The sequence below is a fragment of the Tenrec ecaudatus genome, chromosome 16, assembly GCF_050624435.1.
Source record: "Tenrec ecaudatus isolate mTenEca1 chromosome 16, mTenEca1.hap1, whole genome shotgun sequence".
In the NCBI taxonomy this organism is placed as follows: Eukaryota; Metazoa; Chordata; class Mammalia; order Afrosoricida; family Tenrecidae; genus Tenrec; species Tenrec ecaudatus.
Window position 1 is genome coordinate 29,595,148 of NC_134545.1, and position 27,765 is coordinate 29,622,912.

Below are 27,765 nucleotides of genomic sequence, written 5' to 3' on the forward strand. Positions count from 1 at the left end.
TCTCCATTTATTTACAGAAAAGCCTTATAACCCAAAGGGCAAAATAGGACAAAAAGCATATGTTCAATACAGAGCAAATCAGAGGGGACCCTGAGCACAAACACTGAAGTGCTCAGTTTCTACCCCAAAGGTTGGTGGTTCAAAGCCACTAAAGGTCCGTCAGAAGGCAGGCCAGGTAACCTGCTTCCAACAGACACAGGCTTGAAAACCCTTGGTGTTGAAACTCACAATCAGTGAGGTAGTTAGTTTATTGTGCCAACCTGGCCAATAAACACATGGGGTTAATTGAAGGGCAGAGGGATCAATGTCTCTGTGAGGCTCGCCTTTCAAGTTCTTGGGTCTCTTGCTTTGTGATGGTCACACCAGGGTGCAGCTACTTAGCCTGCTTTAGCTTGCAAGACTCACTTCCTGCAAGACATGCCCTAGGAGAAGCCACATGGACCTACCCCGATGCAGCCCTGGGTGCTGGAGCAGCCGGGTGGAGACCCCCCGCCAGAGCTGAGATGATTACCCTTTCACTGACTCGGCTTTCCTCCTGCAGTCAGTGTCATAGTGAGTGTTTTGTGAGCTGGAGGAGGACTTTGTGGATTGGTGTCGGACAAATGGGTTCATGTTGGACTTGTGGGCTTGGGAAGCACTGGGTTGGGGTGTTTTCTTGATGTGCACTTACTATTTAAATAAGACTCTCTCTTATACATGCGTTGATGTGGATTTGTTTCTCTAAAGTACCCAGATTCACACATGAACAATAACAATTCATAGCCATGGAGCTAGTAGGTAGACCCCAGCAAAGGTCTTCAGCATGACTGAAAAAAAATCCATCACTTACTTTGGTGGGGTGGGGGTCAGCGTTTGTTTTCTGCCAAAGGATGTTTGGATATTTATAAAATCACTCCCATGCGATACAAAATGATTAGCGGAGACACTAGCCTGCTGCATTTGGCGCAGCATCCGTGACCTCCCCTTAATGTGACAGCTGCAACTGCTTCTCGTGGGTGAGCTGAGTGAGGTGAGCTGGCGCTGAGGATCTCTGGGGCCTCCTATTAACTGCCTGCGGGCCAGCTGTTCACCAGCCTTGCCTTAACGAGTTGCTATGAGTTGGAATCGCTTCAGAAGAACTGGGTTTGGGCTCTGGAGGTAGATAAACTCTCAAACTTGGCCCCAAACAAAAGTCTCTCTTCACAGGCGGAGAAGGGAACAATAGAAAGCTGTAACTTGTGATTTGGGGCAGCAAAGCCAATGAAGGACGTCAAGGAGATGGACTGACACAGTGGCTGCTACAGTGGGTGCAGACAGGCACAATTGCGAGGATGGTGCAGGCGCAGGCAGTGTGTCTTTCTGGTGTGCATAAGGTTGCTATGAGTTGGAACCGATCCGATGGCACCTAACGAGACCAGCTTGTCATTTATTTCCCATTACCGGCTGGACTCAGTCAACTGTGAGTCGGGACCGCTTATACGGATGGTTGTGTTCTGTTGAGTTGACTGCGACTCACAGAGACCCCTTGGGACAGAGTAGGGCTGCCCCATCGGGTTTCCTGGGCTGTGACCTTGGAGGGAACGGATTGCCAGGTCATTTCTCTGGGGACACTGCTCTTACGGGGCAGTCGGGCACTTTGCCCAGTGCCAGAGCCCTTTGCCACAGTATATTCCCAGCAAACTCGGGCCTTTGGTTCTAGTGGAAGGGCTGCCAGGCAACTGGTGAGAGCAGAGGTCTGAGTTCAAGGGCAAAGCTCTTCCCCTGAGCAGGATGAGAACCTTTTCTTCAGCAGTCAGCATCTCCTATGAAATTAGGTTAAAATTTTAACACCCTATCATTTGATCACCCATAGGATCTATTTAAGTTTGATCTAGTTTTTAATATTTTCTACTCTCTTTTCCATGAAGATTTTTATGTGTTTCAATTTGTAATTTTTTTACTTTGTCATTCTTGTGAGGTTGTCTTGGTTGTTTCTTTTGGTTAATGTTTTCCTGTACATGAACTCCAGGATTGGTAGATCTCCAGAGAAGGTAACCGGGTTAATGGTTCTCTGCAGGCATGGCAGGGGAGGTGAAGAGGAAATGGGGAGCTGATAATGAGGAATCCAAGAATGAAGACAATGCTCATTGTGGGGATGATGGTACAACTCTTCTCTTGATGTGATTGCTATGGGGTTCAGCTGGTCCTGCCACCTACTGAACCAGGATTCCGAGAGCAGGCATTCCTGGTCCACATGGGGTGGCCTCCACCTCGCAGCCTCTGGTCTGTTCCCGTCCTGGGGAGATGGACTAGAGGAACCGCAGTCTCCTCTGTTCTTTGCCTCACTGTCAGCTCCTCTCTGGCCATCAGTGACCTGCTTCTCTGGGGCTGTCACACCAGCACCCCCCTTTTCTCTGTCTCCCTTGGCAGTTCTTCCTCCTCTGCTAGACTTCAAGAGGGAGCCCCTCTTTCACCAGCCACATCTCCCTTAAGCACAGCTCTCAAGCCCATGGTTTTAAATAGCATGTGGGTGTTGGGGCCGAAATATCCACTTCTCAAGTTCAAGTATCCTTCTGGGCCCAAGAGTCTACATCCAAATGCCTATTTAAAATGTCCATGTGAATGTAATGTCCAAATGTAAAGTCTAAATAAGCCGCCGGAGTGCCAACTCCCCTCTACCACAGCCCACATGCCCTTCTCTAGCCTTGGTGTCACAGAACTGGCTGAAACCATCCTCCCAATTACTTCAGTCAGAAGCTGAGCAACCACCATGAAAGGATGGTCTTGCTCACTCCCCTGCCCCGACTGAAGCCCTGACATTGAGTTCATCAGTCAATGGTGCTGCCTTTCTCTTCAAGAGAGATCAAAATGCCAAGCTCTGCTTCCTGTGGTGACTAATTTGCAGCAGGACAAGGTTCCCGAGACAACCCATATCCATCCAGGGCAATATATAAACTCAACTGCAAATGGACAAAAGCAGAGGTATTTGGGGATACAGTGGAAAGCTATTCCTGAAAAGTTAAACCCATTGAAGGGTAGAGTCAACATTTCAGGTAGAAACTTGGCTCAAATCTCAGGCAGATGTTTGAATGACACATGAGCATGGAAGACCCCAGCTGGCCCAACCAAACACCAAACCAAGTGCTGTCAAGTCGATTTCAACTCATAAAGACCCTATAGGACAGATTAGAATCACTCTGAAGGGCTTCTGAAACTATACATTTCTATAAGAACAGTGTGGTAGTTAGGGATTATGTCCAGTAGGGATTCCTGGCTAGGGTCACAGACTGGCGATACCTCCTTGGTGTCATAAGCCTTTTGTTATAAGAGTGGGAGACACTGGGAAATTTTCTTTTTAATCATTTTATTAGGGGCTCATGTAACGCATATCACAATCCATACATACATAAATTGTGTAAAGCACATTTGTACATTCATTGCGCTCATCATTCTCAAAACATTTGCTCTCCACTTAAGCCCCTGGCATCAGCTGATTTTTCCCCACCGTCCCCACTCCCCCCTCCTACATGAACCCTTGATAATTTATCAATTATTTTGTCATATCTTGCCCTGTCCGACATCAGCCTTCACCTACTTTTCTGTTGTCCGTCCCCCAGGGAGGAGGTCACATGTAGATCCTTGTAATCAGTTTGTTCCCCCTTTCCAAGCCACCCTCCCTCCGCCCTCCCAGTATGGCCACTCTCAGCACTGCTCCTGAAGGGATCATCCGCCCTGGATTCCCTGTTTCCAGTTCCTATCTGCACCAGTGTACAACCTCTGGTCTAGCCAGATTTGTAAGGTAGAATTGGGATCATGAGAGTGGAGGAGGAGGAAGCATTTAGGAACTAGAGGAAAGTTGTGTTTCATGGTTGCTCCATCGCACCCTGACTGGCTCGTCTCCTCCCTGATACCCTTCTGTAAGGGGATGTCCAGTGGCCTACAAATGGGCTTTGGGTCTCCACTCCGCACTCCCTGCCTCATTTACTATGACACAATTTTTTGTTCTGATCATGCCTGATCCCTTCGACACCTTGTAACCATGTGGGCTTTGTTGCTTCTGAACTAGATGGCTGCTTGTTTATCTTCAAGCCTTTAAGACCCCAGACATTATTACTTTTGATAGCTGGGCACCATCAGCTTTCTTCACCACATTTGCTTATGCACCCCCTTTGTCTTTAGTGATCGTATCAGAGAGGTGAGCACACATGATAATGATTTTTTGTTCTTTGATGCCTGATAACTGATTCCTTCAGCACCCCGTGATCACACAGGCTGGTGTGCTTTTTCCCACTGGGAACTTTCTCTCTCTCTCTCTCTCTCTCTCTCTCTCTCTCTCTCTCTCTCTCTCTCTCTCTCTCTCTCTCTGCCCCCTTCACCTTCCTGTTTGCTGGGACTCTGCCACCTCAGCTCCTGAGAGCTATCAGGTTTTCATGCAACTTTGGATCCATGCAACCCCATGCCCACTGGCCTGTGATCTTTCTGCATGCCCCATTCACCTTTCTACATTACCACCTGCAGCTAGAAGAGTCTGAAGAGGGACTTGTGGACCAGCATCACTCATGGACTTGAGTTGGAGTAGACTGAGATGCCTTCTTGATAAATAATTACTTCTGATTGTTACTGGATTTGTTTGTGAGACAACCTGGCCTAACACAAACAGACAGCCTCATCTTTCTCCTGCAAGGAATCTGGTTGGTTTTGAACCTCTAACTCTATGGTTAGTAGCCCAACACTTAGCCCAAGGGGGTACTTGATCTCCTTCCAAGTGCTCCAACTGTCTGTCAGTTTGCCGTACTGTGGTAGCTTATGTGTTGCTGTGAAGCTGGAAACTATATCACTGGTATTCAAAATGCCAGCAGGGTCACCAAAAGTGAACAGGTTTCAACAGAGCATCCAGACTAAGAACAGGCACCAGAGGAAGACTCAGCCCCCCCACTTTGGAGGAAGAAGCTGTTGAACAACAAGTATTCCAGCTAAGACTAAAGGAGCTGTAAACAAAGAGTTTGGAGTTCAAGTACAGCCAAGTTAACTATCTGTTCAAGCAAACCAACCGAAGACAATACCCTTTGTAGGAGCATGCCACAGTATAGAGAATCTATAAAATACCCATCACAATATAACATCTTTCTAAATATGAATAAATGGGAAAATAATGTGAAACATACTCAAGGAAAATACCATCAACCATGTCCAACCCAAGAAGACTAGAAGGTAACAGTATCAAAGACTGTAGGCAACGATTTTAAATATAGGCGCCCTGAACATTGGGCTGCTAACCACAAGGCTGAGGGATCAAGCCGAGTAGACGTGCTACAGGAGAAAAGTGAGTCTGTTTGCTCTTGTAAAGATCTATTGTCCCAGAAACCCGAAGAACAGCTGTACTCTGTCCTATGGGGCTGCTATGAATGGAAACCAACTCGATCACAGTGGGTTACAGTAATCTTGATATAATGAGTGTATCAGGAAGAGCACCGAAAACGTGCGTGTAAAGAATGAAATCAGAAAGCAAGTGAACTGTAAACTCACTGCCATCAAGTTAATGTTGACTTAAAGTGACCTTGCAGGATAAGATAGAACTGCCCCTGTGAGTTCCTAGACTACACCTCTTTACAGGAGTATCAAACGCCATCTTCTTTCTCCTGAGTAAGGAGGGACTCACACCAGGGACTCAGTCCTGGATGTTCTCCACCCCAAGCTGCTCCCATCTTTATTCATGTCCCAGCTTAAACGTCACTTCCTCAGAGTCAGTCTTTGGCCCATCAAAATAGACTGGCCATGGCACATGCCTCTGGTGTCTCTGCATAATAATTAGTATTTCTTATTTGTTTATTCCTTGTGATGGGTCTGCTTCTCTCAACCAGAAGATAAAGTCGACATAAGAAAGGCCCTTCTATAGTTTTTTATTTGAAGAGGGTCTGAAACCACTTTGTTGTTATTGTTGGGTGCCAACAATTGCTGTCAACTCGTAGCCACGCCCAGGGACAGAGCAGACCTTCCCAACAGGGTTTTCTTGGCTATCTCTTCAGGAGTGGATCTTGGCCGTCTTTCTTGATGATCATCTTTACAGGAGGGGATCACCAGACCTTACTCCTATGGAGCTGCTGCGTGGGCTCAAACCCAGAGTCCTAGCTAGTAAAGCTATGGGGCCAACATCCAAACCCAGGTAGTGTTGTGGTGAGACAAGTTAATTTATGTGGCCTTTGCCTTGGTTCTTTGGGGACAGAAAAACAACTAGAGAGATTTTTTCCCCCTAATCCCTAAGGATTTCCCTATGTCCTAGTTTTCTACCCCAGTGGTTTGCTCCATTTCCTGGGTAAGCTGTAAACAACTTGGGGAATACTTTTTGTCTGGTCTGGGCTGAAGTTGGGCGCCCTGCTGGTTCTATGGGTTAGACACTGGGCTAGTAATGAAAACGTCAGTGGCCTGTACCTACCAGCCACTCCACGGGGACAAGGTGAGCCAACAGCCTCTGTAGAGTTCTGCAGCCCCAGAAACCCCAGGGAACTGTTGTGTTCAATAGGGTCGCTGGGAGTTGGGATCTCCTCAGTGTCAGTGGTTTGGGGCTGCAGCTTGCCCCATCATGGATCTATTTCATGCAGATGAAGTGACCAAGACTTACTAAGCAAATAACGAACGTGTCTATGACCTGCCTGGAAGCCGTGGCCCTCGTGGAAGGCCCAGGCCTGGAAACTGACCCAAAGTTTCCGCATACATGCAGCCAATCCCACAGGAGGAAGAAAGGGGCAGCAGCAGGGACCCTGCTGAAAGAGCACCAATGATGGTCTCGGGTATGTAAGAGCAAGGGCTGGAAGGGATCCTGTGGCAGGGTCACCTGGGGAAGGAATCAGTGCCAATGGCAGAGAGCCCGCTGTGGGACTTCAGCTACGTGAGCTGCTACACTGACTACAAGCTGGTTCAGTTCACCATGGAGAGGCTGTCCTGAGGGGCCTGAAAGCCCATCCTGAAGGGGAGCAAAGGGAGCCTGTCCTGTGGGCTGAAGGAAGGTCCATGTTGAAGCGAGGGGATAAAAGGAACCCATTCTGTCGGGCCAAGGGGAGCCTATCCTAAAAGGGAGGAGAGAAGGCCCATTCTGAGGATGCTGAGGGAAGGTCCAACCTAAAGGGGACAAGGATAAATCACTCTGAGACGTCAAGAGTAGGCCTGTCCTCAGGAGGCCATGAGGAGGCTGGGAAAGGGAGGGATGTGCTTTCCACTTCCAGGTGCCTTGCAGACTTTGCCTCCCTGTTTCCTGCTCCTGAGCCGTAGCTTGTTATTTCTTTAGACCACTTAACGGTATGTGAGGGCTGAGCGTTCGGTGTGGTCACTGCCACCAAGGAATCCTTTTTTTTTTTTTTGGTCAATTGTTTTTTGACAAGGGTGATAAGTTCATTTGATGGGAAAGAAGGTGATGATCCACTAAGCGGTGATGAGGAAGTGGGATTTCTATAGGCAGATAATTAAACCGGGTTCCTTGCCTCATGTCGCATGCAAACATGAATCCAAATTGGATTAAAGATTTAAGTATACAAAATAAAACCATAAAATTGCTCGAAGAAAATGCAAGGAACCTGCTTTCCATGAAGGGTTACCCAACATAATAACCAAGTCACAAAAGACAAAAATAAGTAAACGAGACTTCATAAAAATGTTGATTTTCCTTCTCAAATGATTTTACCAACAAAAGGTGAAAAGGCAAGTTACCACCTGGAGGAGTTGTCTTTGAAAACCATACAAGGGAGCTGAAAAAAAGTAGTGGAAATATTTTATCATCTTTCAACTCCATTTTTCCATGAACTTTTTAAAGCCCTGCCATATATATTCAGGGAGCCCTGGAGGCATTGGGTTGTGATACACATGGTTAGTAGTTCAAGCACCCGTTGCTCTTGGGGAGAAATGCAGGGCTTTCTACTCTCATAAAGTTACAGTCTCAGAAACTCACAGGGGCGCTAATTCTACCCTGTCCTATAGGGAGGCTGTGAGTCAGCATCACCTCAAAGGCAGTGCTAGGTCTTAAAAGCTTGTAATTGGCCATCCAACGCCCAGTTGGTCTCTATTCAAGAGACAAGAGGCAGAAGGAGCAAGAGGCGGAAAGAGAGTGAGGCAAAGAAGTCTATGGAATGTGTGACTAACCGCCTCCATGAACAACTGCCTCCTTTACCATGCGAGCCCGTGAATGGAGAGTGCGGGGCTGCCATCACAGGGCATTTTGGGCAAAGATTCGACAGTCATCGGACGCCTGATCAAATATGCGGGGAGAGGAGGGAAATGCAGAATGGAATCTCCAATTCGCATGGACTATACACCCTCAGGGACCATGGAGGCTGGCTGAAGCCCTAAAACTCTGTCCTTGAGATCATCTTTATAACTTCAACCAAAAATGTCCTCTGAAGTCTGCTTCAAACTAAACAGTGAACCGGTAAAAAAAATAAGTAGTCTGCCTTGAGTGCTATGCTCTCTGAACACTATTTCTATGGGACCGAAGTGGCTACAGCAGCGGGAGATATTCATCGCGCTCTTGGGGAGGGCGGTGAGTGTATGTTCATGGGGGAGAGGCAACCTGGAAAGGAAGGATGGGATGGGTCCCACCACTCAAGAACACGCTTGGTGTCAATGGGTCCCACCACTCAAGAACACGCTTGGTGTCAATGGGTCCCACCACTCAAGAACACGCTTGGTGTCAATGGGTCCCACCACTCAAGAACACGCTTGGTGTCAATGGGTCCCACCACTCAAGAACACGCTTGGTGTCAATGGGTTGCATGAGCAGAAATGGTGGACTCAGCATGTGGCTTGTTGAACATCTTTCCAATAGTAACCAAGCACGTAGAGTTTAAAGGAACATTTAAAAAACTGTCACTTAGGAGGAACTTCGGGGGACGCTGCACGGGATGAGCTGCTGAGCCTGCTGAGCTGTGGGCTAAGCCAGACGGTGGGGGAGAAGGGTTGGGGAGCCCGCCAACAATGAGAAACACTAAGACTCCCAGTCCAAAAGGAAACCCATCAGAAGTACTCCACCAGAGTTTTGATCAGTGCTCAAGAAACTTCCCCGGGAGATTATTCTAGGCCTTTCTTGACTCCCCAGCTGCTTCCATCGAGCATCAGCATCTTCTCAAAGAGATGTCTCTATACCGGCAAGACGACTTCAGACATGCTGAGACTTAAGGAGGGCACGCTTTTCGGAAGAGAGAAGTGGTTTTTGTTTTAAACATTTAGCACAACAACCGGACTTCTCATCGAAGCAAGTGCTTGATTATGAAACAGATGGAAAGAATGCTGTTACATTGCACTGAGGAAACTCCTTCTGGACTGATTTGTTTTTAAGGGGGAAATAAAAGACATTGCCTGTTGAGTCGACCTCCAAGTTCATGGTGACTCTGTGTGAAAGAGAGTAGAACTGTGTTGTGCACCCATCTGGCCCTTAATGGACTGGCTTTTCAGAACTAGCTGGTTCTTGCTTTTTTATGTCATTGTAAATGTACACCACACCTGACCATTATTCCTGTAGCTATATTAATATATTTAATATGATATATTATATATATTAATGTTATCCACAAGAGGATCTGGAAAAATATCAAGTATGATGATGGTTCCAAAAAACTCATGGGAAAAGTAGAATTGAAAGATAACAGAGGACGATCCCTCCAGTTTCCCAAACTGCACAGACTACTAAGATCCTGGTGAACTATGTTATTTTATAGCCGGTTCTCTGAAGTTTTGTGATCCGAAGATCCAAGCGCGCAGACGAGAGAGACGCAGGCACCAGACCCTCCAACACCACTCAAGAAGTCACATGAAGCAGCTACGGTACACAACCCTAGAACCCAGACCCTCTCAGGGTCAGAGAAAGAAGTAGACTAGATGGGGCAATGACGAATGAAAACAGCCAACGAGGAGCTCTGCGAACAAGGAGGAGCTGTCAAGTGGTACAGGCCTACACTTGGAATGGTTGTGGGCCGTGTTGGAAATGGATGGAGCAGGAACCAGATGGGTGACTAGCACCCACCCAGTTGGCTGACCATCACACACACACACACACACACACACACACAGAGAGTATTGTGTAGTGTTGGGGGACTGTGACTTTTTCTCTTTTTTTTCTTCTTAGTTTCTTCCTCTCCCACTCCACTCCCACCCCTTAAAAATTTTTTTTATTATTCTTTCATCTGACTTCCCTTAAAATACAAAACAAAAACAAACAAAAAAACCCTCAAAGAGCGGTCACGCCCTCCACACACCTCTGTGGTCATCAGAGCCGAGCCCAGCCCTCCCCATCGGGTTTGCACACAGACCAAAGCATTTGGCAACCTCCAAGTTCATCAGCAGTACACTTTAACTTACTGCTACTTCGTGGTGTTCTTCCTACCCCTGTGTTTGTTTTTATCTTTGTTGTTCTTTTAACACCCTCTTCTTGACTCTTTTTGTGGATCCTACTGATGGGTACCCCATCACCCGCACGCCAGCCCCTCACATACAGTAACACCCGAAGCTACCAATGTTCCGTGGTGTGTCCCACCCCAGATTGAGAACTACATCCAACCAGCCTGTGGTTGGCAGCTGGTGCTTCTGCGTTGAGGTTGTTCATGTTGATTGTCTTTTTCTTATTTTTGTTTTCTTCTTCTTCTTCTTCTTCTTCTTCTTCTTCTTCTTCTCTCTCTCTCTCTCTCTCTCTCTCTCTCTCTCTCTCTCTCTCTCTCTCCCTCCCTCCCTCCCTCCCTCCCTCCCTCTCTTTCTCTGTCCCTCTGATTTAGTTCCATTTGTTTCACAAATGTTTTGATAATCCCCTGCAATCAATTTGACAGAAGACCTTTGCATGTATGTATTTATATATGTCCTGCAAATATATCCATGAATGCAGTAGAGAATTCATGGGGAAATGTCCACAAAACAATTTTAGCCATAACCAAACACCTTGTAGGCATGAATCGCTGGCAGAGGACCACAGTGTCTGCAGATGCCAGGATGAACTGACATAATACACTCCACAAACACTATGCTCTAGGGTTATTGCTTTTGTCAGCAGGAACTGGAGTCATCGATCTCATCAGCTTTGTAAGGTGTAACTACTGGTCTCTCCCCCTCCAGAACAAAGTAGAGTGAAGAAAATAAAGCACACCACGAAAACACTGCGTCTAAAAGACTGGGATCATGTCAACTCCAGCCCATGACTCTGAGACCAGAATAATTAGATGGTGCCCAGCTACTGCTGCTGACAACTTGGAATGGGATCACATCAAGGGATCTTGGAAAGAGTGGGAGAAAAAAAAATGTGGAACAAAACGCAAAATGATAAAACAGACAAAAGATTGGGCTTCTTGGTTGGTTAGACACTAGAGGTACACCCGTAGACTCCTTTCAAGTCTGGAGTTAAACTCACCCTACTTGTTTAACTCTCAGCCAAATGATACCAGGACTATGCCGTGAACAGAACACCAGCCCATACACAGACCTTGGCCAAATCAGCCATTCAAGATCAAAAGATCAGCATCTGCCCATGACTAAAGCTCTGGAAATAAAGACAGAAAACAAAGACCAATGAAAGCAGGAAACTCAGTGAGGAAGTGGGACGGGTGCTGTTATCTTGTGAGGACTGCAATCAATGCCCCCAAACAAAACGTATATTGACTGCTTAGTGGGAAATCAGTTGGTTCTTTCATCTTTCCCCAAAAATGGTAATTAGAGAAAGAAAACAGAAAGCTTTAGCATTAAGATATGATAAGAGAAACAATGGAATGCAATGTAATGAAAAATATTTTCTAATTTCTGTTTTAATATCTTCTTGGACTCATAAAGCTCCCTGGTGTCACAGTGGGTTAAGCAGGGGGATGTAGACCACAAGGTGAGCAGTTCAAACCTACCTGCCACTCAGCGATGGAAAAATGAGGCTGTCTGCTCCTGTAAAGATGGAAAGCCTTCAAAACCCCAAATAGCAGTTTTACTTTGTCCAAGTTGGGATACTAAGGAGTCGCAATGGACTTGACAGTCCTGAGTTTGGTTTGGATTCGATGGACTCATACATTCTTGGGAGTGTAACAATTTCCAGGAAGTAAGATTTCTTAATGCTACTATTAAATGTAAGCTTAATTTTGCTCTTCTCAGAGAAGATGCTCTGAATGATGTCTGTCTCGATATGCTTAGAAACCGTCTTTCAGGCACAGGGCTTGATGAACTGTCTGTTTGTGCTGCAGGCATAGTTTCTATGTGTCAGTCAGTTCAGGTGTATTTATCACTTTATTAAGATCTTCTATGTCCTTATTATTTTTTGTCTCCTTGTTCGCGAAGTTCTTGCGAAGTATGTGTTAACATTCCCCACAAGGATGGTGAATTTATCCTGTTTGGGGTCTGCCCATTTTGCCATATACATTTGAAGTCATGTGATTTGTTGCATAAAGTTTTACGATGGTGATACCTTTCATCTTTCTGTGAGGCTGGCCACTCTATCATTATGAAATGTCTATCTCAAAAAGTAACATTTTGATGTGCTTTACCAGTTAATTGTATCGCTACACCAATTTTACTTTAATTACTGTGTGCACATAGTAAGGTTTTTTAACCTTTTACTAGAAATATTTTGTCCATTTACATTACATGTAATTACTTATGTAGATGGTTTTATCTTCTCTTCCCTTATGTTTGAAATTAACTTGTATGTCACTAAAGACACCAATTCCACTTGAGTTTTACTTTTCCTCCTTTTTAGGCTCTAGAACAATATTTAGATCCAAGGGGTAAGGAACCAGGAGGATTGTTCAGGCTGTGAGCCTTCTCTCTCTCTCCCTCCATAGATAGATAGATAGATAGATAGATAGATAGATAGATAGATAGATAGATAGATAGATAGATAGATAGATACACACATACATACATAGAAAGATAGATGATAGATAGATAATAGATAGATGATAGATACATACATAGAAAGACAGATGATAATTACATAGATCAAAAGATAGATAGATGCTAGATACATAGAAAGATAGATGTATACATATATATATATCTACATTGTTTTCTGTTTTTGTTTTAAAAGAAGCATTGTCTATATAGCTGCACAGCCAGAAGCGTTTATCTTAATATTTGCTTTTCTGTCTTTTCCATCCTGCTAACATACCCTTTTCATTCTTTTAAAAAATATTTTAATGCCTTTACTCCCTTTACCTCCTCTTTAAACATTACTTTACAGACTACCTTAGGGGTTACACTTGTGCATCCTTGACTGACGACAGTCTAGTAAAAATGACTGTTTTCACAATTCCCCTGATGGCCCCAAGACCTTAAAACATCCTAACTTCATGAGCTTCCCTCTGCCTTTGCAGGGTTGTGTAGAAACAACACTCATTTCCATTGTGCACACACTTTGCGTTTTATGGTGTGCTTCATTCGTTCTTGTATTTCCGTCGGGAGTCATTTTCCATCTACCCAAAGTGTCTCCTCCCCTTTAGTATTTCTTGTAAGGCAGCTCCTTAAAGCATACCAGGAAGTTGGTTCAGACCCCTACCAGCCCTCAGAAACCAGAGGGCTCCTGAGGCGGCAATGCGCATCTCTCTCTGATGCATTCAAGTCTCCGACTTCATTAAGCAGCCAAGCGCTGAGCGACTGCCCACTAGGGCACTCGGATGCAGGCCCGCTGCTGCCAAATCCCTTTAGTTATTACTTGTCTGCAAATATCTTTGTTTCGCCCTCATTTTTGAAGATAATTTTTGCCAAGAAAAGAGCATTAGGTTGGCTTTTTGTTTGTTTTTCTCCTTTCAATACTTGAAAGATAGTCATGTCATTGTTTTGTATTTTGTTATTTTTTAAATCGTTTTATTGGGGTCTCATGGAACTCGTCACAATCCATGCAGACATCCATGGTGTCAAGCACATTTGTACATTTGTTGTCATCATCAATCTCAAAACATTTGCTTTCTACTTGAGTCCTTTATATCAGCTCCTCATCTTTCCCCTCCCTTCCCGCTCCCCCTCCCCCTCTCCCTCATGAACCCTTGATAATTTATAAATTATTATTTTGTCATATCTTACACTGTTCGACATCTCCCTTCACCCACTTTTCTGTTGTCAATCCCCCAGGGAGGAGGTTATATGTGGATCCTTGTAATCGCTTCCCTCTTTCCACCCCACCTTCCCTCTACCCTCCTGGTATCCCCACTCCCATCACTGGTCCTGAAGGGGTCATCTGTCCTGGATTCCCTGTGTTTACAGTTCCTATCTGTACCAGTGTACATCCTCTGGTTTAGCCAGATGTGTAAGGTAGAATTGGGATCAAGATAGTGGGGGGTGGGGAATGGGGAGGAAGCATTTAGGAACTAGAGGGGCGTTGTATGTTTCATCATTGCTACACTGCACCCTGATTGGCTCGTCTCCTCCCTGCAACCCTTCTGTAAGGGGATGTCCAGTTGCCTACAGATGGGTCTTGGGTCCCCAGTCAGCACCCACTCCTCATTGACAATGATTTGATTTTTTTTTCTTTCTTTGATGTCTGATAGCTGATTCTTTCGACAGCTGGTGCTCACACAGGCTGGTGTGCTTCTTCCATGTGGGCTTTGTTGCTTCTGAGTTAGATGGCCACTTGTTTACCTTCAAGTCTTTACGACCCTAGATGCTATACCTTTTAATAGCCAGGCACCATCAGCTTACTTCACAACATTTGCTTATGCACCGCTTTGTCTTCAGCAGTTGTGTCAGGAAGGTGAGCATCATGGAATGCCAGTTTAATAGAACAAAGTGTTCTTGCACTGAGGGAGTACTTGAGTGGAGGCCCAATGTCCTTCTGCTACCTTAATACTAAACCTATAAATATATGCACATAGATCTATTTCCCCATCCTCATATGTAAATATATTTACATGCCTTTATTTAGACCTCTATAAAATCCCTTTGCCTCCTAGTTCTTTCCTCTGTTTCCTTTGACTTTCCTCCTGTCCCACTATCATGCTCAAGCTTCATTTGGGCTTCAGTAATTCTTCTTGGTTACATTACCCTTGATCGTGCCCTACGAGCCCCCTTACACACTCCTCACCACCAATTTTGGATCACTTGTTGTTCCCTTGTCCCTGTGCTTGTTAGCACCACTTCCTTTCCCCCCACCTCCCCCTCTCCCATGTCCCCTGGAACCGTTGGTCCCATTGTTTTCTCCTCCAGATTTTCAATCATGTAAGTTGCCACTGACATCATGTTGCTGTTTCTTTAGAAGCAGTGTGATTCCCGGTCATCTTCCACCCTAATCCCTTGATCACTCTAAACACTGTCTCTTCATCATAAGTTTGACATAGTCCTATGCCGATGTGCCCAGATATTTTCCCTGGATGTTTATTCTCAGATATTTCTAAGCTTTTTGAATCTGGAAAGCACCCTACCTTTCATCATTTTATAAAGTTTTTAAATTCTTGGGATTATCTCTTCAAATACTTCTTTCTCCAATTCAATCTATATCAGACCTTTTACCCATGTACCATATATTCTAATGCTCGTGTGTATACATGTGTGTATGAGTCTCCTCTGTGATTCAGTCTGAGATTCTCTACTGATCTTTCTTCTAGTGATTAACCTTATCTTACATTGTGTCTAATCTGTGATTGAACATAACCATTAAGTTCAAAATTTCAAGTATGGTATTTTTGAGTTCTAAAATATCCATCTGGTTCTTCATGATAAAGGCCAACTCCAAACTCTCTGCCATTAAGTCTATTCTGACCTGTAGCAACTCTACAGGATTGGGTAGAACTGTCCTTTTTCCGTTTCCAAAATTGTAACTCTCTTTACAGGAACAGAAAGCCTCATTTTGTTCCTGTGGAGTGCCTGGTGGTTTCGAACTGCTGATCATTTTCTCGGTGCATCTCTAAGTGACTCTCTAATTTCTGAAATGTCAGCCCAATGATTACCACGCACTTCTGAAGTACTTGGAGCTTTTAAGGTGATGGATTTTGCAATTCGCCTGCTTTTATTTTTAATAAGGTCTGATAACATGGCTGATCAATTGAATCCTGTCCCTTGCATGAATTTGGGAAATGGTACCTGTTGTCTTGATATTGTTCAAAGCACAATCTAAATATGCTTTGGGGATGAAAAGCATTGGTAAACTTCTTACCTCTTCATAAAACTTCACCTGAGGTACCGCTTCATTAGTTTCATTCAAACAAAAATCTTTAAAGAGCAAGAAACCTGAAGAAGAAGAATGAAGAAGAAAAAAAATCAGGAAGGACAATACATGGAAACTTTACCCTACAAGGTGTTTTCAACATAATTTTTTCCATATCTCATCTTTTCCTTCCCTACCTTAAAAGAAAAAAAAAGAAGAAGAAGAAGAAAAGGAATTCTTAGAAGGTAATTATATTGTAGGAGAAAATAACCCTGTCTGGGAGAGTGCCACATACCTGGCTCCTTGCTTCAGGGGCCCCTTCCCTATTAGCCGTCCCTCTCTATAAACCAAAAACAGAAAAAGAAAGACAGAAAAATGCCTGATAAGGGGATGCTAGTGGTGACAAACACCTAGAGCCACTGGTCACTATAGCGACCAGGAAAACAACCCAGGAAATAAAAGATGTGGGCAGTGTGGACATGTTGGGAAGAGTTGCCATGTGGATGATAAACACTATGGCCATAGAAATAGGAATTAACGCCCCCAGAACACACAGAAATGTTCCAGCGTTTTTGTATGGTCACCACTCACTCTATTGCTATCCCCAACCCAAATAGCCAGTGTCAAAGTAGATGACCCCGTCCCACATCACTCCTTGCTCCTTCACAGCTCCAGGACTCACTTCTAGAGTCACTTCTGCCTCCTCCAAGGACCTCTGAAGGTGCAGTGGGTTAAGCAAAGCCCAAGTTCAAAACCACCAGCCATTCTGAGGGAGACAGATGAGTCTGTCTGATCCTGTAAAGATTTAAGGCCTTGGAATCCCTACACAGAATCAATGGCATTGACCCAATGGCAGTAGATTCGTAAGGAGCCTAAAAGCGACTTGGGAATATGGTGGGTTACACAAACCACAAGGTCAATAGTTCAAATCCATCAGCTGCTCTGTAGGAAGATGAGGCTATCTACTCCCATAAAGATTGATGACAGTGGGTTTGGTTTGGGTTTCTAAGGGAATGACTTTAAGCTGGACAAACTGAAATATATTAGCAGTAAAGTGGTAGGGTAGCTCCAAGTTACTCTCAAGTGATTCAGAAAAAAAAATCATAGTGAACGGGAGAGAATGATAAAGCCAATGGGGAAAAAAATATAGAATCAGTACAACTGCTTTAAGGATACATATTCTTGGGGGAGGAAGGTGAGGCACAGTCTGCTCCCACGCAGTGTGACTGCCTCAGACGCCCCGAGGAGCAAGTCCCCTGGGCCATGTGGGTACTAAGTCAAGACGGACAAGATGGTCATAAGCATGGTATGATGTAGGTACTATTATTGCAGCTTTTCTGTCCATTTTAAACTCTATCAGGTCATAAAGTTACCTGCAGAGGTGGGGGCAGGAATCATATACAGCAGCAGTTACCAACCTGTGGGTCACGACCCCTTTGGGGGTCCAACGGCCCTTTCACAGGGCCACCCGATTCATAACAGTAGCAAAATGATAGTGATGAAGTAGCAACGAAAATAATTTTATGGTTGGGAGGTCACCACAGCATGAGGAACTGTATTAAAGGGTCACAGTATTAAGAAGGTTGAGAACCACTGTTACAAAGTAACAACTAACACATGGCTAAAGTTCTAAATAATTCTGGAGGAGAGGAGGCTGTTTTACTACATGAGATAAAAAAAATAACTGAGATGTAGTTCTTAACCATTAGAATTTCTGTGTGACTAATAACACAGGTCACACCTGTCAACTTGATTGTTCAAATATTTATTCCTGATATAATTGGGAATATTTTCCCAACAGTTTTATTGGCACTTAATCCACATATCACAGAATTCAATAGTTCAATCATTTCAAGAAGAATCGTACAACCGTTATTTACCACAATCAATTTCAGGACATTGAAAAAACAAACAAACCCATGATTAAATCACCTTTAAAATGAGTTGTATAATTACCTTCAGGTCTAGTGCTCCCTCCCCCTCCCACCTTCATTGTTCATTCCAGAAAGGTAAAGTTGGTTTGTTTTTTTAATCAAAAGAAAACCTGAAAGTTCACACTTCAAAAAACCAAACGAGCACAAACAGTGGTCGACCGTCAATCCTCCAATGAGTACCATATAATGAAAATACTAACAGCATAAAACAAGGTCAGCAGTTCAAAACCACCAGCTGCTCGGAAGGAGAAGGACCCGGCTTTCTACACTCAGTCTCAGAGGCCTTATGGGGGCAGCTCCACCCTGTCTTACAGGGTCACAACGAGCCAGCATCAAAGGATGTCAGTGAAGGAGAGAGACAGACAGACAGACAGATAGAGACGCAAAGCAAGAGCTTCCCATTCTCCTTAACCCTCCAAGTAAATATCTTAAGAGTGACAGTCTCAGAAGCCCCCGTGGGCCATTCCACCCTGCTCTAGAGGGTCGCTATGAGTCTGCATTGACTTGATGGCAATTAAATTTGCTTGGTTTTTGAATCATGCTAAGGAAGGAGCCATCTCTTCCCGTTTGAATCAGCAGCCCAAGTTCAGCCAGCATCTCTCTACCCAGGATGAAGGAAAGGGTTTGGGCCAGCTCCTTTGCCGCGAACCCCTGCCACAGTGGCTGGGACACAAGGTGGGGGAAGCAGAAGGACACGGACCGCAGTTACAGGAGCAACCAGGCGCAAATGAAGCGTGTGCCGGGCTTAAAGTGATCCAGGGGCAATGCTGAGGCAGGGCAGAATCAATGAGCAAATGCTCCAAAGCAGAGGCCTAAGCTGAGAGGAGGAAACGTTGGACCAGCAAGTCCCTGCAAGGAGGTGGTGGAATGCAGATTTCTTTTCAGCACTTTGAATGTGCCTGGGGGTGCGCGAGAGCCCCGGAGAAGAACGCAACTGTCCCTTGGATGGCAGCGGTGCAATCCTGAGCGTGTGCTGAACGTCTCAACAAGCAGAAGAGCCTGCTGGGAACCATTGTCAAAAGAAGTGGGCGGCGGGTGGATAAAGAAGAAACCGGCTCGCAAGTCCAGAGCAGGGTCTTAGCTGGGCCTCCTCTGTAATCTGACAGGCTCTGAGCAAAGTGGAAAAAGGCCCTTCCCTGATGGCCCTCAATGGTCCTGAGGTCCCACCCTCACCTGTCCTGAGGGATCTTTGCAGCCTGGCCCTGCTTCTAAGCCAAGCAAAACCAGGTTCCTAGAATGATCTCTGCTACATATTTACCTGTCCATCTCCCCCTCCGGAGAAGCTCCAGTGCAGTGGGCAAACCACCTCTAGGGGACTTGGGGGCTTCAGGGGGCTGCAAAAGCAGGTACCTACCCTTTACCCTAGGAGCCCTGGTGGCAGAGTGGTTGCACAATGGACTGCCAACCACAGGTCAGTAAAGAAAAGTGGAGCTTTCCATTCTGTGAAGAGTTAGTCTCGAAACCCACAGGGGCGCTGCGACCTTGTCCTATAAGGCCGCTCTGCGTTGGCATCAACTCGGTAGCGGTGAGGGTGAGAAGGGCCAGCGTACAGATAGATGTTTTTCACTGCCAGAGAGGGTCGATGGAGAGTCAGAACTGATTTGAGGGTTTTGTACAGAAAGGTAAGGGGTTTGGCTCCAGGCATCCGAACTAACAAGTCTGGCAGGGGCAGGGGAACTTTACAGAACAAGTAGGTCACATGCAGAATTCTGGAAATGAGAAGAACACCAACGGGGAGCAGGGGTGGGGGTAGAGTGCTGATTCTGCGTGTGATAAGGGCCTGGGTGACAGTCAGCATGTTTGGGTGGCTCCTGTGTGTGTGTGTGTGTCTTGGGAAATGTTGCCCCAGGGAAGGAATTTGGCCTAGATACGGAGGCACTAGGGAGCCATGGAAGGGTTGGGAGGGAGGCAGCCATCTGGTCTGATTAGCAACTGGGAGCACAGCCTCGGGTTACTGTGTGGAGTTAGACTGAGGCTGTTGTTGGAGGGGCAGGGGCCCACAGGCTACACTGTAGAAGTTGCGGGGGGGTCTCCTGATGGAGAAGGAGTGCTCCTCTTCTGCACCCCTTCTTTGTAAAGGGATTTGAGGGAATTACTGTCTCCTTTAGGCCTGTTTGGATGTTTCTCAAAAGCACATCTATTCCAGTCGATCTCAGGCCCAAACCCAAGGCAGTCAGTTACCCTGACGTTGATCCCACCTCAGGAAGAGTTCACTGGGTTTTCAAAACTGTGACTTCCTGGGAGCTTTTCTTCCAGGGCGCCTCTGGGTAGGTTTGAACCACCAACCTTTCTGTTAATAGTCAAGCGCGTAACCAGTATCTCCCAAAATGGGCAATACCACTCCTTGGGAGCATGCAGGGGGGTTGCAAAAGCAAACACATGAACTTCTTGCTGGATGATGGACAATAGTAAAAAGGGTTTTCACTGCCAGAGGAATGCTGAGTCTTTTCTTTTTTTTCTGAAAAGGGGACTTATAGGCCCAGTAATTTGGAAATGGGTGCATTTAGCATGTGAAGTTGGACAATAAAAGAATCAGAAGTTGATACCTACTACCTTCAAGAGTCAAAAGAGCACAGCGCTAAGAAGTGGAATGCCAGGTGGTGAGGTGGAAATGCCTGCCCTACAACACCCCGCCCACCTTCAATCCCCTGCCACAGAAGACACCCCCCTCATCCCCCCATACTCAGTGATGTCATGGATCCACATCAAATCCACTGCTGCCATCCACTTGATTCCAACTCACTGCGACGCAAGAGAACAAAGGATAGGGGGTCCTTAGGGTCTCTGAGACTGTCAGTCCTTAGGGCAGCAACCTGCCTCCCCTTACTCCTGGGTAGCAGCTGATGGGTTCAAGTCACAGAGCTTTCAGTGAGCAGGCCAGTGCTCCACCCACCGCACTGCCAGGCACCGCTTCCTCAGTTTCTGGGAAATGGGGAGGAGGTGAAGTGACCAGCGTGCTGAGAGAAGAAGGTGTCTGTGCTGGCTGGGCCTGGTTCCATTTCACTTAGAACCAACTGGCTACCAAAACTCAAAAAGCTCACTGCCATCGAGTCCATGGCAACCCCTCGCAGCCCCACAGGACAGGGTAGACCTGCCCCTGTGACTTTCCATGGCTGTACTCTTGGCTGGAATAGAAAGCCTCATCGTTGTCCTGTGCTGGTTTTTCACATTGCTGATCTTGAGGTTAGCAGCCCAATTCATCCACAGCTGGCTACACTCATTGCCGAACTTGTGACACAGGAACACCCTTGGGGGACAGGGGAAGTAGTGAAAGACCTCTAGCAAGTGCTCCTCCAGAGATTTTTAAAGACGGGTCCTCGAAGCGTGGGTCACCCTCTTGCAAAAGTGAGTGTGTGGCTACAGAAGGATGGTGGAGTTATCCGTCGGCAGTCCTTGCTTGCAAACTGACCACAGGGAGGACAATGGAGGTGGGTGCTATCCCGAGCCTTGGCTGCATTAACATAGGCCCCCAGCTGCCCTGCTCCATCAGCACACTGATGGTCCTCGGCCCTCCCAGGGGTATTCTCTGAGCAAGCTGTGGCTGTGATGTGGTTCAAGTGCAAGTGCATGCGCTGTCTCACCATCCGTGCCTCTGCAGGACCAACCTGGCTGTACTTCTTTTGAGAGGAGTCACTAAGTAAGCACAAGGTCAGCAGTCCGGACCCACTCACCGCGCTCCACAGGAGCAGGAGGAGGGAGGCTGCCGACTCCTGGAAGGACTGCATCTCCACACGCAGGGCAACCTGCAGGAGCGTCATCATTTGGCGTGACCGTGCTGCTGAGTGGAGGGACGGAGAGCTTGAGCCTCAGAGGGGGGCAGTTTCCCACTCCCAGTTTCCACTCAGCTGCACGACCCTGCGCATGTCATTTTCCCTCTGAGCGTGTGCCTCGTCACCTGTGAGACAGGCTGTCCGTGGCCACCACACTGGGTCGGTCTGAAGACACCCTGAGGGGGTGTGATCCAGCACGGGGCACTTGGGAGCCCTAGCACAACACAGAGATAGCTGCTTCAGAGATTGCCCTTTGCAGTGGGTTTCTTGGTGGGACGGCCGGTGTTCGGTTTGGTTTTATTTTATTCCAGACCTGAGCTGCTTCTGGAAGGACCAGTCACCACGTTTCTATCACTCCATGAAGTTAGTTAGGATTGCACAACCACAGGCAGCCCCATTTCAAGTAGGTAACTCCCTTCCCCCGACAGCCAACCATTTTATTTCAAAAAGTGAGATCAGAAAGGAAACACGGGGGCCTGAACTGGTGATAAGGGTTGAATTTTCATCTCTCACCAAGCCCAAGCCACGGCCGGCGAGTTGATTCTGACTCAGAGTGACCCTAGATGACAGTGCAGGGCTGCTCCCTGGGGGTTCTCAGCCTTTGTAGAAGCAGATGGCCCCATCTTCCTCCTGAAGAGGGGCTGGCGGGTTCCAACCTCCAACCTTGCAGCGAGCAGCTCACCACTCAATCTACCGAGTAACCAGGGCTCCCTAGAACCAAGCCCCAACGGCTCAGAAGGCAGCGGCTAAACTGCAGGGGCAGGTGCCAGCTCTCAGCTTAAGCCGACTCCCACCCAAGCCATTCCATCACCCCAACTCTCATCAAAGTCAGCAAAGTTAGCTCTCACTTCTCCCCTCCCGACCTTCCTCTCCAAGCAGAGTTGTTATCAGCAACCCCAAACTTGAAGCTGTGCTGAGATGTGGACCGTGTTTCCCCCACATGGCTGCATCTGCTCTTTGGCTGGAAAATTCAATTCGCCGTGCTGAGTGGTGTGTTTGCACCTGTCGCCGGAAGGCTAAACCGGACACGTAGCTGTGGCTTTCACTCAAAGTGTCCACAAAGGCGTGGAAAATGGATGCAAGCTTGTCCTTGTCGAGGGGAGCCGGGCGCTCTGCTCTCTGCAGTGCTTGGTTGCATCCGGCTGGAGAAAGTTGAACGGAGGAGATAGGGCGCGGTGCGAGTCTCCTTTCGTGACTAGCGATGGGGCAGGGAAGGGGAGGGTCATTTATCCTTCATCATGACGGAGACACAGAGGGCCGAAGCCCGGGATGCTCCCATGCCAAGATGTGTCTCCCTACAACCAGCGACAAGGCTCCATCTGCTGTTGCACAGCCCAGTCTTGGGTCACAATTGTAGTCACACAGGTTTGTGGATTCTAACTCTGGGGGTGGAATGCGTACACACTGGGCTAACTGCAGTTTGAACCCACGGGGGCTCCAAGAAATACTCTGTAGTGTAAGACATGAAAAAATAATAGCAATTTATAAAGTATCAAGAGCTCATGAGGGAGGGAGGGAGGGAAAAAATGAGGAGCTGACACCAAGGACTCGTGTAGAAAGAAAATGTTTTGGAAATGATGATGGCAACAAAGGTACAAATGTGATTGACACAGTGGCTGGCTGTGTGGATTGTGATAAGAGTTGTATGAGCCCCCAATAAAATGATTTCAAAAATAAAATAAAATGAAAAAATATATATATTTTTAAAAAATAAAATGAAATATATATATATATTTTTAAAAAATAAAATGAATATATATATATATATATATATATATATATAAAGACAGGGTCTGGATATCCTGATAAAGTAGAGGCGCAGTGACTGACACAGCGGCTGCATTCATTGTACATTGGGCTGATGCTATTCCAAACAAACTTAGAACACCTAGAGGGGATTCACCAGAGGCTTCACACGTAAGTATTTCCCGCTTCACTTTTTTGGGGGATACTCTAGGTGTCCTGAGTTTGTTTAGAAGAATATCAACCAATGTACAACGAATGAAACACTGCCCGGTCCTACACCATCCTCACAATTGTTCTTATTTTGCAGCCCATCATGGCAGCCACTGTGTCCATCACTGGGATTCATTCAGCCAACCTCGGATTGATTCAGCTCTGCATCCACCAGCCTGTGGCCTCCCTGCTTCATCTTCCTGTGTTCGTCAGCCTGGCAGCTCCTGAGTCAGGAGAAGCCTTCAGCTGCCATCTGACCCACAGACTTGAGCCAGACTGGACTTGCCCACGTCTACAACTGTGTGAGCCATCTCTTGGTCTAAATTTCTTTCTATAGACAGACGCGTAGAAACCTGACTGATTGCGCTTCTCTAGAAAACCCGGCCTAACACACCTGGCATTACCCAGCCTCACTGACACAGCCAGGCCCACTGGACTCTGTCGAGGGACCACATCACAGAATCAGAATTAGGATCAGACATGGAGCTCCAGGGAGCAGGAATAATACCCTCATGTCTTGACATGGTTGTGAAGCCATTTCCTCCGGCTATAAAATCATTGAAAGACTGTGATGCAGAGAGTTGGCGGGGGGAGCGGGGAGAAGGGGGCGGAAGCAGAGCCAGAGGGAGGGAGGGAGGGAGGGCCATGCAGCCCTCTTCTGTTCAGCTGTGCTGATTTCAGGTCCAAACCCCAAGGTTATCTAGCCAATGGTCCCTGCTCAACAGGCTGTCTGACATCCGGGCTCCTACCCTAGTTGCCAGCGAAATACGAGGGGCCTTCAAAGAGTGGATGGAATTCACATCCCCTGGTCTTGCTGAAGAAACCTCTGGATGAGAGGATCTGTTCTGTGGGAATGAAAATGAAGCAAAGCAGGCAGGGTACAGTGTGCACCGGACATGCAGGTGGCCATCTGAAAATGACCCTTTGAGAAGGCAGCCGGGACCACTCGCCCTTGTCTCCCTGAAGGTCCTTCTGTGGTGCAGTGAGGTGACAGCTGTGGTTATCATAGCTCTCCAGCGTCTTTAGAGTTTCCACCAAACGACCGAGCGGGTAGAAGCATGCAGATTGGGGCTCTGGGACTCTCGCATGGAGATTGGTCGGTTCTACCATGCTGCTGGGTATGCAGTGAGGCATTCCAAAAGCAGGATTAAAGATTTCACAACACAAGAGAGGAGAGTTACGAGAGGAGAGTGATTCTCTGAAGCCGAGGTACCTGCACGAAGAGGCCCTACATTGCGAGCATGAGACAGAGTGGTGGGTTTCTCAGCCCCTGGAGCAGGAACAGCTGCGCCTTCAGGCACCAGCAGAGTAAAGGGACTTCTCAAGGTGCACTTGTTGGAGCAGTGCAGCGGCCATTAGGCTGAGAGAGCGAGGAGCAGAGAGAGATACACGTGCCTGCTGGCACAGCTGAGAAGAGGCACTGAGGACAAAAGAACTGTATCCTTGACATTCTGATCCTGACTTGGAACCTGTTAGCTAAAAGGAAGGCCTAATCATGGTATTGCCTATGAGTTATGTGTGACCATTACTGATAACCCAGAGCAGAAGGAGAGCGTCGTGGAAGGGACAGTGAGTGTCCTAACTGGTAAAGCCGTTGGAGAATGAAGGCATGTCTAACCTCTGCCTCATGGGGCTGACCTTGGGCAGATGAGAAGTTGAAGTCTCCTTCCCTTTCAAGAAGCTGAAGGAGACCACATACAGCCCCCACTTCATTTCTCCACCTCTGGACTCCACATAAGGCAACGTGCAAATTCCTCACAGCTCCCCCTCCACTGACCCCAAGGTAACGGTCGAGTCCTGCTGGCACAGTGGTTGAGTGCTTGGTGGCGACACCAAAAGGCTGCAGCCCTAATCCACCAGCTTTTCTGAGGGACAAAGGACCTGGCAGTCTGCTCCCACAGAGAGACAGCCCGGGACTGGGTGCAGTGAGATGACGGGTGTGGGTATTGGAGACATCCCGTGTCTTTAGAGTTCCCACCAAATAAGACAGTTCTCTCCAGACTGGCGGCACCCAGCAACAACAAGGCATCCCTGTGCACAGCACCACTACACAGGTCAGAACCACCTGGGTAGTGTGCAGAATAACACTACCCCCACTATATATATTAAAAAGCAAACTCACTGCCATCGAATCAATTCCAACTCATAGTCACCCCACAGGACAGAGTGGAGCCGCCCCTGTGGGTTCTGAGACGGTCATTCTTGATGGGACTCAAGAGCCAAGTCTTCCTCCCTCTAAGCGATTGGTAGTTTCGAACTGCTGATCTTGTGGTGATCAGCCCAACATGTAACCACTATGCCCCCCGAGCTCCTACTGCTAGGGGCTTCAAAAAGTTCATATGCAATGAAGTCCTTATGGCCTGCTGAGAAGAGATTCCAAACACTCACGAGAATCAGAAAAGCTAATGTAGTGGTCATTCAAACCATGCCCTAAAATCATCAGCCACTCAAGAGCCAAGCAAGGACAGCATTCCTAAGGGTTAGGGGAGAAGATAGGATGTTAGAGGAGACACAGATAGGAAGAAGGGATGGTCGGAATTCCATTGCTGGGATGACAGTCATCAACTTGTTGGATGCCAATGAGATGACCTCCCCGGCCTCACCCCAGGGAAGGAGATGGAACCAGTCACAGGAGTGGAGTAGAACACTGGTTCTGCAGACCCTCTCAAAACCTAACTCCCTCCACCCAGTTGATTCCTACTGACAGTTACCCTATAGGACATAGGTGAATTGCCCCTGTGGGTTTTCTGAAGGTGTGAGTCTTTACAAAAGCAGCCAGCCTCATCTTTCTACCAGGGAATGGCTGGTGGGCTTGAACCACCAATCTTTCATTCAGTAGCCTAACGCATAACCCAATGCACCGCATCCCCATCATCACAGAGTGTAAGATGGCCTCAAAGAAGGGTATGTGCATGTCTGCTATTAGCAAGGGGCCGAGCAAACGAGCATCCAACCCTTTGATTTGGGGCCCCAGCCAGACTGCCTTAAAATACAACTCAACTTGTCTGTTCCCCAAGCATTCATTCACAAGATGGATTACGAGGCATGTAAATAATCATTATGCATCTTGGCAAGTGCTTGGCATTTCTCCGTTCCCAGCCTTAGCTACAAAGCATGCAGAAAATAAAACAAAACCCACTGCTCGCAAATCCATTTGGACTCCTGGCTACTCTACAGGGCAGACTAGAACTAATCCCCAGCCTTTCTGAGGCTGTCCATCTGTGTAGGAGCTGGCGACCTCATCTGCTACTCTCTCAGGGTGGCTGCTGTCTTTGGGACTGCTGGCCTTTCAGTTAGCAGCCCAATAAGGTGTAACCTCCAGAGCCACGGGGCCCCTCATAAACTAACAGGGACCACATGCATGCATCCTTCCGGAAACAACTGCACGCCCCCCAGTATGAGCAGAACTCACCAATCTTCTGATGGAAAATCTTATCAAAGGTGAGTTCCTTCCGTTCCTCAAGGTACTTCTGCATCACGCTCCGGATACTGAAAGGCAAAAGGAGGCCAGTTTCTGTATCTCTGGGTTCCTATTGTATCCAACAACACAACTTGCATCAAGTCAACCCAGCCCTGGACTGAAAAGCCCACTGCCATCAAGTCGATGCTAACTCATCGCAACCGTAGCGGGCAGGGCAGAATGGCCCCCGTGGGTTCTCGAGGCTGTACACTTCACAGGAGTAGGAAGCCCCTTCGTTCTCCCTTGGAGCAGCTGACCTTGCCCATCAAAGCTCAGCGGGTAACCACCATGCCACCAGGACCCCTCAAAAGAAAAACAACCAGTTAATTTTTTTTAAATCAGGTGCCATCCGGTCAATTCTAACTCATGACCAAGCTGGATGTGTCAGAGCGGAACTGTGCTCCCGTGACTGAGGCGTCCTGGTAGTGCAGCGCGTCAGGCACTGGGCTGCTAACTGCAAAGCCAACATACAAAACCACCAGCTGCTCCGGTGGAAGAAGAGGCCTTCTACTCCTATCAAGAGTTACAGTCTCAGAAACCCACAGTGATAGTTCTACTCTGTCCCACTGGGTCACTGTGAGTCAGAATTGGGTTGATGGTGGTGAGTTT

At 47.0% G+C, this 27,765-nt stretch overlaps 1 protein-coding gene across 1 annotated transcript in view; it reads right to left on the minus strand.

Moving 5' to 3' along the window:
* Window positions 1-27,765, minus strand: part of GRK3 (G protein-coupled receptor kinase 3) — a 141,312-nt gene that overhangs the window by 72,447 nt on the left and 41,100 nt on the right. Inside the window, exons 2-3 of the mRNA XM_075534361.1 lie at window positions 27,109-27,185; window positions 16,046-16,119 (exon numbers count right to left, since the gene is read on the minus strand). Of these exons, the coding sequence (XP_075390476.1) occupies window positions 16,046-16,119; window positions 27,109-27,185 (151 nt within the window). The remainder of the gene's footprint in view (window positions 1-16,045; window positions 16,120-27,108; window positions 27,186-27,765) is intronic.